Raw genomic sequence first — 12932 nt, forward strand, 5'->3', positions numbered from 1 at the left:
CAGCCCAAAGACTCCCTGTGTTGCCACTATGTAGACCTGCCTCCTGCCTTGGCCCAGGCTTCTCCCAAGCCCCTCAGCTGCCTGACATTTCTTACCTTCCCATGGGTGTTGAGCGTTGCAAGGGCTGCATCTAACATGCACTTCCGAACATCTGGGTTTCGATCATTGAGGGCATCAGGGACGAAAAACTGAAAGAGTGGCTTCACCTGAGAGCTGTCCAAACACTGGGAGAGTTTGTTCAGGGCCAAAGCCAAGCCACACCTGGGAGAGAAATGAGGGGCATGTCAGGGAGGCAAGGGCCAACCAGGGGCCTCCTCTGCTGGTGGAGTCCATCCCAGTTTGTCACAAGGAGAGGAAACCTGCCAGCCACAAACACTGGTCTGGGGACAGTGCCCACTGCCCACCCACCCATCCACATGATGGCCTCAGCCCACTTGTCAAAGAGGGACCTGCACCTGCCCAGAGTATACCTCCTACTGGAGACCTCAGGCGGGAGCCAGCTCTGCCTTGGCTTCCCCATGAGTGGGTGCAGTCCTACACTTCTACCTCCAGGTTGCAGGAGAGAGAGGTAAAGGAATCAGACAGGAAGGCACTTGGAAGTGAACGTACTCTACAAAGTGCTATTGTTCTTTCCAGCTACAGAGCAGTCGGAAGGTCCTCAGGGACCTCTGAGGAACAGGCCAGAGAGAAAGGAGAAACATGACCCAGTCACACAGCCAGCACAGGAGGAACCAGAACCTGACTTCAGGTCTCTCTGCCTCAGGGTGGAGGTCACCTTGACCATTCCTTCCTCTGTATCACTATTCCATGCTGCCTCCTCACAGCACCCAGCCCAGCCCACCTGCTACATCTCAGAAAGCTCTGTGCGTAAAAAGACTGCAAGAGTGGCTATACCTGGCTTCCCACTGATCTGGAGGAGATTCCGAGATAACCCGTCCCAAAGCATCCAGCACTGGGGGTGGCCGCTGCAAAAGACAGGTTGATAAATGCACTGTAGTGCTCTCCCCAGCCCAGCCAGCCAAGCCAGTGACCAAATGTGAGGTGGGAGATCAGTCACAGTCACCCTGAGCCACGGTGAGCTCCAAGACTCCCATCTGGAGCAGAGTCCAGCCCGTCCTCACATGGCCCAGCCTGCATCAGGGTGTAGGCTACTCACATAAAGCTTCTCCTGGTAAATTTCCATGAGCCTGCCCATAACCTCTGCTGCCTGCCGCTGGTAACAGGCCACAGCTTGGGAGAGGGCTTCGGCCCCAGCCTGCCTCACAGCTGCTTCATGATAGATGACATCATCGATAAGCAAGGAGCAGAGGTCCGGCTGCAGATCCAGGCCCATTGTTGACCAGAGCCTAGAGCAGACCACAGTGGGTGCTGGTCAGACAAGGATCCGCAGCAGCCACCCCATCAAACTGGCCACCCAGCTCCCCTTTTGCTGCAGGTTGAGTACACTGGGTTGTTATTCCATAAAGGAAAAGACGACGGAGCAGGGAAAAAACCACCTTCCAGAGGCTCTCACCTCTCAGCCAGCTTCCGGATCTCCTCCTCTTTGTCAAACTTGACCACCCAGAGCCTCCGCAGAAGGTTCAGGCCATTCTTCTCATCAGTACTGGGTGCTGGCAATACCATGTGGAGCTCCATCAGCCCCTGAGAGATGGGATTGGACCGTGTGAGGCATGACCTTTTGGAAGAGCCTCCGACTTGCCTCCTCACCTCCCTCTGGACCAAACTGTCCAAGGTGTGGCCACCGGCTGCCATGGGTCGTCCAAGTTAAATCAATTAAAATCAACTGTGAATTCCTCAGTTGCACAAGCCACATTTCAAATTCAGTAGCCACACACTGCCTGGTGGCTACCCTAGTGGACAGCACAGATATAAAAGACTTGTGTCACTGCAGAAAGGCCCCTGGACAGCGCTGCTCTGGGCAGTGCCATGGATCATCAGCTCAACTCATTAGCTGCTCTGTCTCTTCGATTAGTTTTTCTTTCGTGAAATGATGGTGTGCAAAGGCAGAATTATTTTAACATAAAATTTAAAAATTTAACTCTAAATATGCAAGACAGACCCTTTGTTTTGTCTTAAGGAAAAATTTACCATGTTGCCACTGTTGCTCACATTTTACCAAGGGTCAGTAAAAATTGTCACACATCAACAGCAGGAGGCTGCAATCTGGCATTTGGGAACCATTATCAAGCTCAAAAGGGGATCCTTTACTTTTGGGTCCAAAAGCACCAGGAAAAGCCAAGTTCAAGTTAGGGGTGGGGATGTTGAAGAAATGAACTAATCCTACAAGTTATATCTGTCTATGAAAGTATCAAAACTCACATTCATTTTAGAAATTAGGTGAAGTCTTCTGAGGTGAAGAAAAAAACAATGATACATCACAACTGCTTAGTTGTTCTGATTCCTAGAATGACCGTAACCACACCCTGTGACTTCGCTTCCACGACACACTGGCACAGATGTCAGGCATCTCCCGTTCTCTCAAATGGCCCTCCTGCAGCTCAAACACCTGCCCTGAGGGACCAGGGAGCCCGCAGGGGAGTGCGCACGCACCCGGAGTGCGGTGTCCCGCACACTGCCACACGGGGACTGCAAGGCCGAGAGCAGCACGTCCACCTCCTCCTGCTCTGCGAAGGCACAGCCATCCTTGCCGCTGCTACTGGCACACAGGGTAGTCAGAGTGTCTGAAGCGAGGACCTAGGAAGGACATCAGTCTGCTGGGCTCAGTTCAACAAGTTATTTCCTACGGTAGGGTCAGCCAGCAGGCTGGGCAGTCGGGGGAGCAGCCAGAAAGGGATCTGAACTGGGGATGCCCACCCCAAAACTCTACTAGGGCTAAGAGCCCATCTCCAGGCCAAGGCCAGTGGCAGGACCCACGCAAAACCCCTCCTAGCTGAGAACAGTCAGGTGGGCTCTCATAAGCAGCCCTTCTGTTCCAATCCCGGTGAGGGCTACGAGAGAACTGGGACTCCACCCAGTGCTGGGACCTGAGGTCAGGGTCACAAACCGAGTCACAGCAACAGCCAACTGAAAACCTGATCACCTGCAGGCGGGGAGAGCCTGTCCCGATCACCCAAGTCAAAAGGCGCAGCATGGCCATGCGAGGCAGCAGCTCTGGGCCATTCTAGGAAAGAATAGCACACAACCGAGGGTGAGGCTCTACAGAAGCTCCGTAACCACGCCTGGTGGCACGTGAACCAACACCGTCTCACCACAGGGGAACATTCTGTGCTATACAGCCAACTCCACTGGAGAAGCCCTATGAGGTTTACAACTAAATCCACAGGAGCCGATCCCAGCCAGCCACAATCCTCAGGGACCCATACAAATTCTAGAACTTGCTTGAAATTCACAGAATACAAAACACAGATGGCCCACAGACATATAGATACTTAACAATTAAGTGAAGAATAAAATGAGATACCATTCTTTCACCTGTCCCTGGCAAGATTAATTGCTATCTGTGGTTGCATAAGGTTTGGAGGAAAGGTAACTATACTCTGAAGGCAGAGCTCAAAACATGCCATATAACCTAGCAAGTCCACAGCCAACAAATACATCCTACAGAAATCCCCACAGGTGTGCACAGGGCATATTTGTATAAGAGGACACACCACAGCACTGTTCAAAATAGGGAAAAGTTAGAAACACCTTAAAGTATCCATCAACAGAGTTAACAAAAATATGGTGCACCCACAGCACAGAATGCCATGCGGCCCATAAAGTCAATAAAGTAGGTCCTTACGCACTGACATGGGAGGAGACCCAGAGTAATGGTCACAGAAGACTTAATATGATCCATTTTTGCTTCACTGGGTGTGGGGGTGTGAGTTCTGCATGTGCTTAAAAAAAGGTCCAGGAAGGTTCCTCTGGGGAGTAGCATTTCCTTTTTTTGCCTCTGTATTGTTAGAATTTTTTTTTTTGGTATCTTTAATCTACAATTACATGAGCAACATTATGTTTATGTATTGTTAGAATTTTTAACAATACGCATGCATTACTTTGGCAAGTTTTTAGATTGTAATCTATTAAAAAGAAAACCCCTCAATGAATAAGACCCAATCTCATAATCCTCAGGAAGTCACAGGGAGAGTGATCGGTACTATCTTCTGAGTCAGAAACAAAACCACCCACTATTAATACAAAAGCCTTCAACTTCTTCAGGTCAGAAACTAACAGAGGAGACTTATAGGCATCTCTGAGGCCCTGGCAGCAGCACCACGGAGACCAAGGGCTGCTGCTGGTGTGCGCACACACTCCACTACCCCGCCAGACTGCGCACAGGCCAGGACTACCCACAGCCTCTGCCTCCCAGCACCAGCTCCCCTCCCAACCTCGTCCATGCGCCCAGGTGGGCTGGTGGGTGAGGCCCTGAGCTGGGCGTGGACAGTGAGAATCTGCAGAATCTGGGCCACACGCTCCTCCTCCTCCTCACTCTGGTGGGGCATGTCTGTCAGCACCATCTTCAGAAACGGGAAGACTAAGGAGAAGGCTGGCGCAGACAGGGGCGCGGCATCTGTGAGCAAGAAGCAGACAGGATCCTGTAGGCAGGGTGGGGCACCAGGCACTGCTGCCTCAGTTTCCACCCTCAGGGTGAATGGGCAAGGTGGGAAGTGAGAGATCCTTTCCAACACCCGGCACACGGTATGACAGAGACATGGCCGATTGCCTTGTGCTAAAGCCAATGCTGCTCCACCCCAAACACTGCCAACTCCACAATTTGAGAGTTCACACAGATAAGCAGATTCCACTAACAAGAAGTAAACCCTCAAAGGGGGGTTGCAGTGACTCACAGGATACCAGGACTGGACTCAGAAATCCTCCATCCAGTACAACTCCCCATTTTTCAGAATCGAAAAAACAAGGCCAGAGAGGGAAGAGATCTGCCCAAGGCCACAGCCTCAGAAAGCCCAGGGACACTGTAGCGCATATCACCTTACCTGGCTCACCCTTGCCCACCCTGCTGGTGATGGTGTGGCTGTGCAGCAGGATCACTGCCCTCTTCACGGCCAGTGACAGCTCTTCCTGGCACCATGACTTATCCAGGACACATTCTGGCTTCAGCAGGCGCAGAGTCACATGGCTCACCAAAGTGCCTGTGACAAAGAGAAGGGACCCAGCAGGGGATGACCCATGCAAACAGCAGTGTGGCCTGGGTGCGAACCAGGGACCTAAGGCAGAGGTGCCTGGTCCCTTTGGCTTGAGAGTAATCAATTCTGTGGTGCCAAAATGTCCTCAACCTAATTTCCATTTCACCTTCACGACAGTGCTGAAGGGTGGGTTGGCAGGCAGGGAACCATCCTTCTGACACTGAAAAGTTAAAAGTGTACTGAGAGGAGACATGAGCCACCCAAGGGTTATTTAGCCAAGAGTAAAGCTCTCTCCCTATAGTGCTCCCACCTTCCACGCAATAAGCCCAACCAGCTGGCTAATAGTTCCAGCAAGTTCCATATGCACCAACTGACACTTCCACTCAAAACGGTTCCTGGATTCTAGTCTCACCCATGAGAACATATCTTTTAGGCTAGGAAGTCTGTTTAAGGCTGTTGACCCATAAAAGTGAGGCCACCGTAATTCCCAACCACTCTACCTGGTCTTTCTTGCTCCGCAGTAACAGAAAGCTAAAGGCCACAGAGACCCTGCCTCACTGACACATGGCTGCTCAGGCGCTCTGGGCTGCACTGACAACCCCACTGCCCTGAATTCCTGAGTTCTGAGTTTTAAAACTACTAGAGTAAGATCATACTGACTAGAATCTAAAACCTGGTCCTCAGAGTGAAGGCACAGCAGACGTGAAACAGGCTGAGGAGGCAGTGATGTGCTCCTCAGGATATGCAGCGTGAGGCCCACAAGCCTCCTCCATACGGAAACAAGTGAGTAGCTGTGGGCCCCCCAGTAAGTGCTCAGGGGCACCCCATGCCTACCTCCCAACCTGCCTGAGGCCATGCCCACAGCCAGCAAATAAGGACTAACCCAAAGCCTTGAGCCTGGGGGGCATGACACAGGCAGCCAAGGACAGGAAAGGGTTCTTGATCCTGGGAGCAGCCAGGGGAGATTTCAGCAAAGGCAGGAAAGAATCGACCAAAACAGGTATGTACTGGGTCAGGCCAGAAGGGTTCTTGGCCAGGATGGCATCCAGCAGTCCCAGCGCCGCCTCCAGCTCACTGTCCAGCTGCAAGCAGAGTTGCCCAAGGAGGCAGGTCAGTGGGGCCTGCTCCAGGATGGAGGAGAGGGCCGGGCACCCAGGACCCACAGCATGGGTGAGTGGGGGCAGCAGCCACTCACCTCCTGCAGCCGCCTCCGGATCTGCGCCTCCTTATCCAGCTGGGCCTGCAGCATCTCCTTCTGTTTGCTGGTTAGCTGCACCTCCTCTTTAATGCCTTTCTTTTTCTTTATCTCCTGAAGGCAATGAGCAAACCGAGTCCATCTCCAGGGAACAGACCTCTCTCCCACAGCTGAGGGCCAGATCTGTTCCACAACAGCACCATGCCAGCTCTCAGCTGTGACCGTAGCCCCCAAACCCGCCATGGAGCCTCCTCACCTCCCACCAAGTCCACAGCCACCTGGTTTCCAAAGGATGGAGACAGCAGCAGAGAAGTAATTTCTTATAGGATTCTCTACTATGAAGGCAAGGAGGGCCTTCTACATGTTAGAAAAATGAAAAGTTCCTCAGTGCACTGGAAAGGGTATTCTGATGGCCATACAGCCTCAGAATTAAAACCTCAGCCTCCCTTTCTGCCCAGCCCCTCCCCACAGATGCTCTCCCCAGTATAAGCTGAAGCCTGGAAAAGTCCAAGAAATCACTCATTCATTTAACAAGTATTTACTGAGCACCTACACTGTGCAAGGTGCTGTTCTAGAAGCTGGGGAAACCACGGGGAACAAGACCAAGTCTCTGCCCTCACAGAGCTCAGTCTAGTGGGGGAAACAATAAACAATACATAAATAGGATGATTTCAGAGCTAAGTATTATGACAGTACTAAATACGATTCAGAGTAACCAGAAAGAAGGGCAGGGTCTACTTTTGGCGAGGGTGGCCAGGGTGCGTCACCTCTGAAAAGAGGACATGGGGGCTGAGATGTGAAAGACAAGAATCCAGTCTGGTAAAGACCGAGGAAAGAGTAAAGGTTCTGAGACAGGAAAGAGCCCTATTCTGCTACTGTCAGAACAAGCTGAGTACAGCAGTGGAGCCACAGTTCCACAGAGACCACACTGGGCCAGGCCCTGTGCCTGCTGTCAGGAGCAAAGACAGGTCCCAGCCTTCCAGGAGCTGGAGTGACAGGCATGCAGTCAAGCAACACCACTTAGTGGAGGAAATGTATGACTGCCCAATGGCACTCAACAGACATGTGTTCCTTGAATTGCGGGTAGAGAAAGCTATTGAGAAAGGATAAATAAAGAGTGGGGCAGGGGGATTTAGGACAGGTGGAGAGGATCAAGAGTGTGCTATGGGCCTCAGGATGACCCAAGTGAACAGCATATGTGCAGCCACCAGTCTGAGACCACCAAGCTCAGCGGCCACCCGATGTGTTGTGCTCCTGTGTACTAACCTCCTTAAGCTCCAGCTCGATGATCTGCTCCTTGAAGGAATAAGCTTTGTTCTCTCGCTTCATGTTAGCCTTTTTTGTGCTGTCCTGTTGGGCACTGAAACACCAAAGCAGGTGATCAGCCAGCTTCAACCCAGGCCCTCCAGCCTCCTGCCAACCATGAAATCCCAGCTAGTTTTACAGTGTGTGCACTAGAAAAGTGCTGGATACTTGACATGCTCTTGTATCCTGGGCCTAAGAGAGCAGGGGCTTGTCCAATGAATGGATAGTTTCATTTATTCCTCACCACACAGGAGGCATCTCCTTTGGGGCAATTGAGTCCACGAGTGGGGGCTCACCTCTGGATGATGGATTTGTCATATAGCTCCCCGGCAGGGGTCTGCATAATGGCAAATTCCTCCCGCGTCACCTGGCACAGTGCAGGGTTCTGCACAGAGGCAGTGATGGTGCTGATGAGCTGGGGGAGGACCCGGTCCGGGGACAGGATGGAGAGGGAGCCCATGGCATTCATGGAAGACTGCCAGACAAACAGACATGATCAGTGCGCACCAAGGCAACCACTGGAGAGGGGTCCTGCCAGGCCTAAATGTCCCCATCAACTGGCTCCCCTTCTTGCCACCTTGTGTTCTGAGTATTGCCCTGCAGAGTGAACGGCTCCAGCATGCCTGACTTCTCAGCAGGCATCACCAGCACCCTGAGGAGGGACATGCTCCCCCCCCCCTACTCTCAATCTCTGGTTCAGGTGGAGCTGCTCCCACCCTTCCCAGAGGTGGGCATGTGACCTAGACAGGAATGACAGACTCAGGGGTGAGCCCAGGACCCTCATCACACCAACCAGGGACCATGAAGCCCCACACCACTACTTCTACCCCTCAAGTAGAAGACACAGGCTTTTTCCATGGGAGCTGATGGGGGTTACAAACTGGAAGCCTGGCAATCTGGCAGCTATCCTGCTACTAGAAATGGGAAGACTTCTCAGAGAATGGAGCCCACATCATGGAAAGCAGAGATAAGACAGATGGAAAAGACAGACAGACAGAGAGTAAGAGTGAATAAGGACCTACAGTGTCCGGAAGACACCATCTCAGTCTCTGTAGGATGCATGATGTGGAGCCAGTCATATCCTGGGACTTAGCAGTCAGATGACGCAGTATGTTCCCTCTTGTACTTAAGCCAGTTTTCATTTTCTGTTACTTGCAATGCAAGGGCCCAAGCCCACATTTCATCACACCTTCACCTATTTCTTTGAATCCTCCCTTTAAGCACTCTGACCTGAGGCCTGAAGCAGCTCACAAGCCAATCACCTGGTTCAGGGGAATCTGTGTGGTGATCCTAGGAATGATCTGATCCAGGTGCCTAGTGATGAAGGCTTCCGGATCAATCTTCATCCTAGCAAGAAGCGCTGACCAGAGTCCAGACTGCACTGCCACTGAAGAGAGGAGCAATTAGAGGCCTTCTGCCCAGCCTCCCTGATCCTGGGCAGCGCCCCTACCCCCCCATCCCCAGCCCAGCCACAGACCTAAGGATGGGTGGTGGGAGATGATCAGCATCTCCTGGGCCAGCTTTTCAGTGTTGGTGACATCACCCTCCAGGCTCGGCACCCCAGAAATCACGCAAAGTGCCTCCTGCAGGACCCGTGGAGGCACAAAGACCTTGCCTGCTTCAGTCACCTCCGCAGTATCAGTCACCAGAGCCTCTAAGGGCAGCACCTACATGAAGACAAGTCATAAGCCCTCACTGCTCAGAGCTCTGGGCAGGCCTGGCACACGGAAGATGATGATGCCAGGGACATAGCTGCCTCTCACTCATGTTGTTCTCTGGGATCCCAGCTGGGTTGGAGACTGATGCCCAGCTCCCTGCACTGGGATCCACAGGCTGTAAAAATCACCTGTGACTTTGAATCTAAGAAGCCCACTGGGCAAAAGGTGGTAGCAGAAACTAGTCCAGGGAACCCAGCCAGAGACCACAGTCTGTCACTGGCCCCTGTCCCTCAAGCAGTATTAAGGAAGGAAGGAAGCAGTGAGGTAGCCCAGAAAGCACTACAACAGGAGTCAGGTCTTTGGGGTTGACCCCTGGAGGCCTGCCACCCCCTGGCTGGGAGACCTTGTATGAGTCATTTCAGCTGCCAGAAACTTGACAACTCATATAAAATGAAGGTAGTAAACCTATCTGTCTTTTAAAAAGCAGTGTGGAAAAGCAAAAGGGAGAATGAGTAGAAAATGCTTTGAAAATTATAAAGTGCTTCAAAAACAAAGTGTTATGCCATTACTCAGGGATAAAAAGGGTGAGCTGCCTGTCATAAGGCATGGGAAGAAAGCAACACATCTCTGAAAAGGAAAAGGCATTACATGAAGCAAACGTTATACAAGCTTGAGGGTAGGGCAGAGGATTCTGGCATCACATGGAGTTGGAGTGAGTGAGAATAGCTCAGGAGTGGCCCAGCCAAAACCCTATGGCACAACAGGGTTGGCTAAGCAGGGCTAAGAGCCCCATTCTGAAGCGCAGATGCCCTCACCTTGTGAGAACTGAGGACAGCCCTCAGCTCCTCTAGGAGTCCATAGGCCAGCTTAAAGCCCGCCAGGGAAGACAGCAATTTCCGGACTGTCTGCTGGGCCTGCCTGCGCACACGCCAGGTGCGACTCAGGAGCACCGCCACCAGAGCCCGGTGGTACTGCCTGCAGGCACAGAGACAGACCAGGGGGCAGGATGGGCATGGGCTCTCCACAGCCTGCCCTCCAACCCCTCACACACCCCTCCCACTGTTTCTCAGACTCCTGCCTCCTCTGGCCCAAAGGGAAAGGGAAACGAGCCTCACGTACTGAACTTTGCTGCCTGTGAGTCTATGAGGATGGTCGAGGAAAAGTCTCTCTGTCAGATGCAACACAGTACACAGGGCTACGAGGGGCGAGAAAGAGCAGAAGTGTTTTTAAAACAGAGAACACATCCAGAAAGAACTGCAAAGAATGGAAAATGAACACCAACATGTAAATGCATGACTCTCACTGGAGGTGAAAACTGAGCTTGTCTGAATTTCCTTCTTTTTGCTAATTATGAACAAATGTATTTTGGAATAAGGAGAAGTATATACTTTCTTTTAATTAATCAAAGATTATCATGCAGTTCTCTAACACAGTGAGGACACTCATTATATACGAAAGTGAAATGATTTCCAAGTCTAGACAGCACAATGTGAACAGCGGGCATGCTACCATTTGTGTAACAAAGGGAGAGGACTAACACAGAAAGACATTTACTGATAGAAATACCAAAGATACACAAGAAGCCAGTAAAATCATTTCTCCACGGCAAGGGACACTGGCTGGCCAGAGAGCAAAGCAGGGGTATAATTTCCAGTGTAGACCCTCTTGGATCATTTTTTTTAATTATGTGAATATATTTCCTTTAAAAAACTGGCTAAGTTGTTATTTTTAGAATCAGGAAGTGACTAACAGTTGTAGCTCATTAATAAGATGTTGTGATTTGTGAGTAAAAAGACTTTTAAAATCTCCAATTAGTGGCAGACACCCCTAGGACAAGCTAGAGTTTTAAACATGTATTTAAAGATCGACTCTTCCTCCTCTGGCAGGACAGAAACCAGCAGTTTTGTGTCTCCTAGTGGAGGAGCAGAGCCAGCCACACCCCACCAGAGCTTCTCAGCTGCCTCTTAATACAAGAAAACCTCCAAGACAGCACTAATTACCCACTCAGCTGTAATTACACCTAATATCACAGCTCGCAGCTCCGCAGCCATTCGTGCTCTGCCTCCACACAGCCCCCACGTCCCGCCGCTTCCCAGCCTGCCACGCCCCACAGAAATGAATTCATTTCCACCGCCACATGGTTGGTCAAATCCCTTTGGTCCAGGCTGACTGGTCAAAACAACAGGCAGTCAGGGTAAAGGGTCCTGTCTGAAGACCTGCCAGAGAGACTGGACCCCAACCTAGAGTTCAACTAAGGGAGCAGTTGGTAGGAACTTACCATCCTCTGAAGCCATGAGTAGGAATTTCTCAGAAGTGAAAATCTGCTTCTTCTCATCCACAATCAGCTGCCAAAAATTGCTCAGTTTGGCCTCTGCCAAGAAATAAAAGGTCACTCCACGACACAGCGCACCACGTTCACCAGGGCCGGCCCCTCCATCCTGAAGCCACTGGAGCCAGCTTTGCAGAGGAACCCTCCTCAGCAGCAGGTAGGAGGGCTCCCCTGCAGGGATAGGTCACTCCTATAGGCTCACTGCCCTCCCCCGTGCTGAGAACTATCCCACCCTTCTGGTATCATCACCTATATGAAAACCTTCGGTGGTTGTCTGCTGCCCATGGCAGCCCAGGGAGCTTTTTCCCATCTGGAATTTCCACCTACCACTACCAGGAGCCAGGCTGAAATACTTGAAAGTTCACACACGGTGCTTTCTCTGACCCTAACTAAGGCTGGTTCGAACTACACTGGGCTGCTCCCTCTCAGCTAGTGAAATCCTCCCTAGCCTTCAGGGAGGGCCTTCATTCAAATGTTCCCTCCTTTCATGAAGCCTTTCCTGATACCCAGCACATACCCTGAAAGCAGTCCCTCCTTCAAACTGCTCTAATGCCACATTTGTCTCAATGACAAATATATATTTGTATTTTGCATGTCCTCTCTCTCTAGAGTAAACTTAAAATTTGCTGAGGCAAAGTCATGTTTATTTTTGCCTCCCCCACGAGGTAGCCAAGTACCTCGCTATACACACCGATGGCACCCAGTAGTATACGAAGACTTGAATTCCACATCTAACCACAAGAATAAGTTCAGGTGTGTCCACCTGCAGGGTAGAAAGTGAACTAAAGAAAATACGGGATACCAGGTAGCCACAAAGAAAAGAAAGCTTTTTGTTGTACTGATTTGGACTCTTTACCAAGATGTGTTCAGTACACATTATGGAACATATAGTATGTTACGTAGACATACTATATGGCATATGTATAGCACGTATAGTATGTCCGGCCAATTATGCATTGACTATCTCTAGACATGAAACTAGTAAAAATATCCAGGAAAGAGAATTTAGTGGCTGGAAGACAAGCTAGCTATGAGGAAGCTTTCCATATTATACCTTATAAATGTATGACCAATTTTTTTTTTAAGTCCCACTACACTAAACCCAGCCTGGGCACTGTCTGTAGGAGACCCCGTCCCAGAGCACTGGAGCAAGAAGAGGAAGAAGGATAGTGACAGAGTCCCCTGCCTACGTTCCCATCACCCAGTGTGGCCCTGAGGCTCATCCGGCAGATGACAAGCGGCCCTGTGGTGGAGCGAGCGGGGTACATGGCCAAGCTGGTCCTGCAAAATCCCCGGCATCAACACACTCCTCCCAAGGACTCTGAAAGAGGGCCTTGGTCTGCTACCATCCTACACAA

The 12932-nt window shown here is 51.0% G+C and overlaps 1 protein-coding gene across 2 annotated transcripts in view; it reads right to left on the reverse strand.

Annotated features, from left to right (window-relative positions):
• GCN1 (GCN1 activator of EIF2AK4) overlaps positions 1-12932 on the reverse strand; it is a 52740-nt gene that overhangs the window by 22694 nt on the left and 17114 nt on the right. For both annotated transcript variants that reach the window (XM_017661225.3, XM_017661224.3), the window contains exons 16-32: positions 11524-11616; positions 10365-10440; positions 10061-10220; positions 9065-9254; positions 8850-8974; positions 7884-8062; positions 7549-7642; positions 6283-6396; positions 5971-6169; positions 4938-5093; positions 4332-4513; positions 3041-3121; positions 2551-2694; positions 1514-1641; positions 1157-1346; positions 895-965; positions 96-261 (exon numbers count right to left, since the gene is read on the reverse strand). In XM_017661225.3, the coding sequence (XP_017516714.3) occupies positions 96-261; positions 895-965; positions 1157-1346; positions 1514-1641; positions 2551-2694; positions 3041-3121; positions 4332-4513; positions 4938-5093; positions 5971-6169; positions 6283-6396; positions 7549-7642; positions 7884-8062; positions 8850-8974; positions 9065-9254; positions 10061-10220; positions 10365-10440; positions 11524-11616 (2348 nt within the window). The remainder of the gene's footprint in view (positions 1-95; positions 262-894; positions 966-1156; positions 1347-1513; positions 1642-2550; positions 2695-3040; positions 3122-4331; positions 4514-4937; positions 5094-5970; positions 6170-6282; positions 6397-7548; positions 7643-7883; positions 8063-8849; positions 8975-9064; positions 9255-10060; positions 10221-10364; positions 10441-11523; positions 11617-12932) is intronic.

Source organism: Manis javanica, chromosome 15 (genome assembly GCF_040802235.1).
Source record: "Manis javanica isolate MJ-LG chromosome 15, MJ_LKY, whole genome shotgun sequence".
Lineage (NCBI taxonomy): Eukaryota > Metazoa > Chordata > Mammalia > Pholidota > Manidae > Manis > Manis javanica.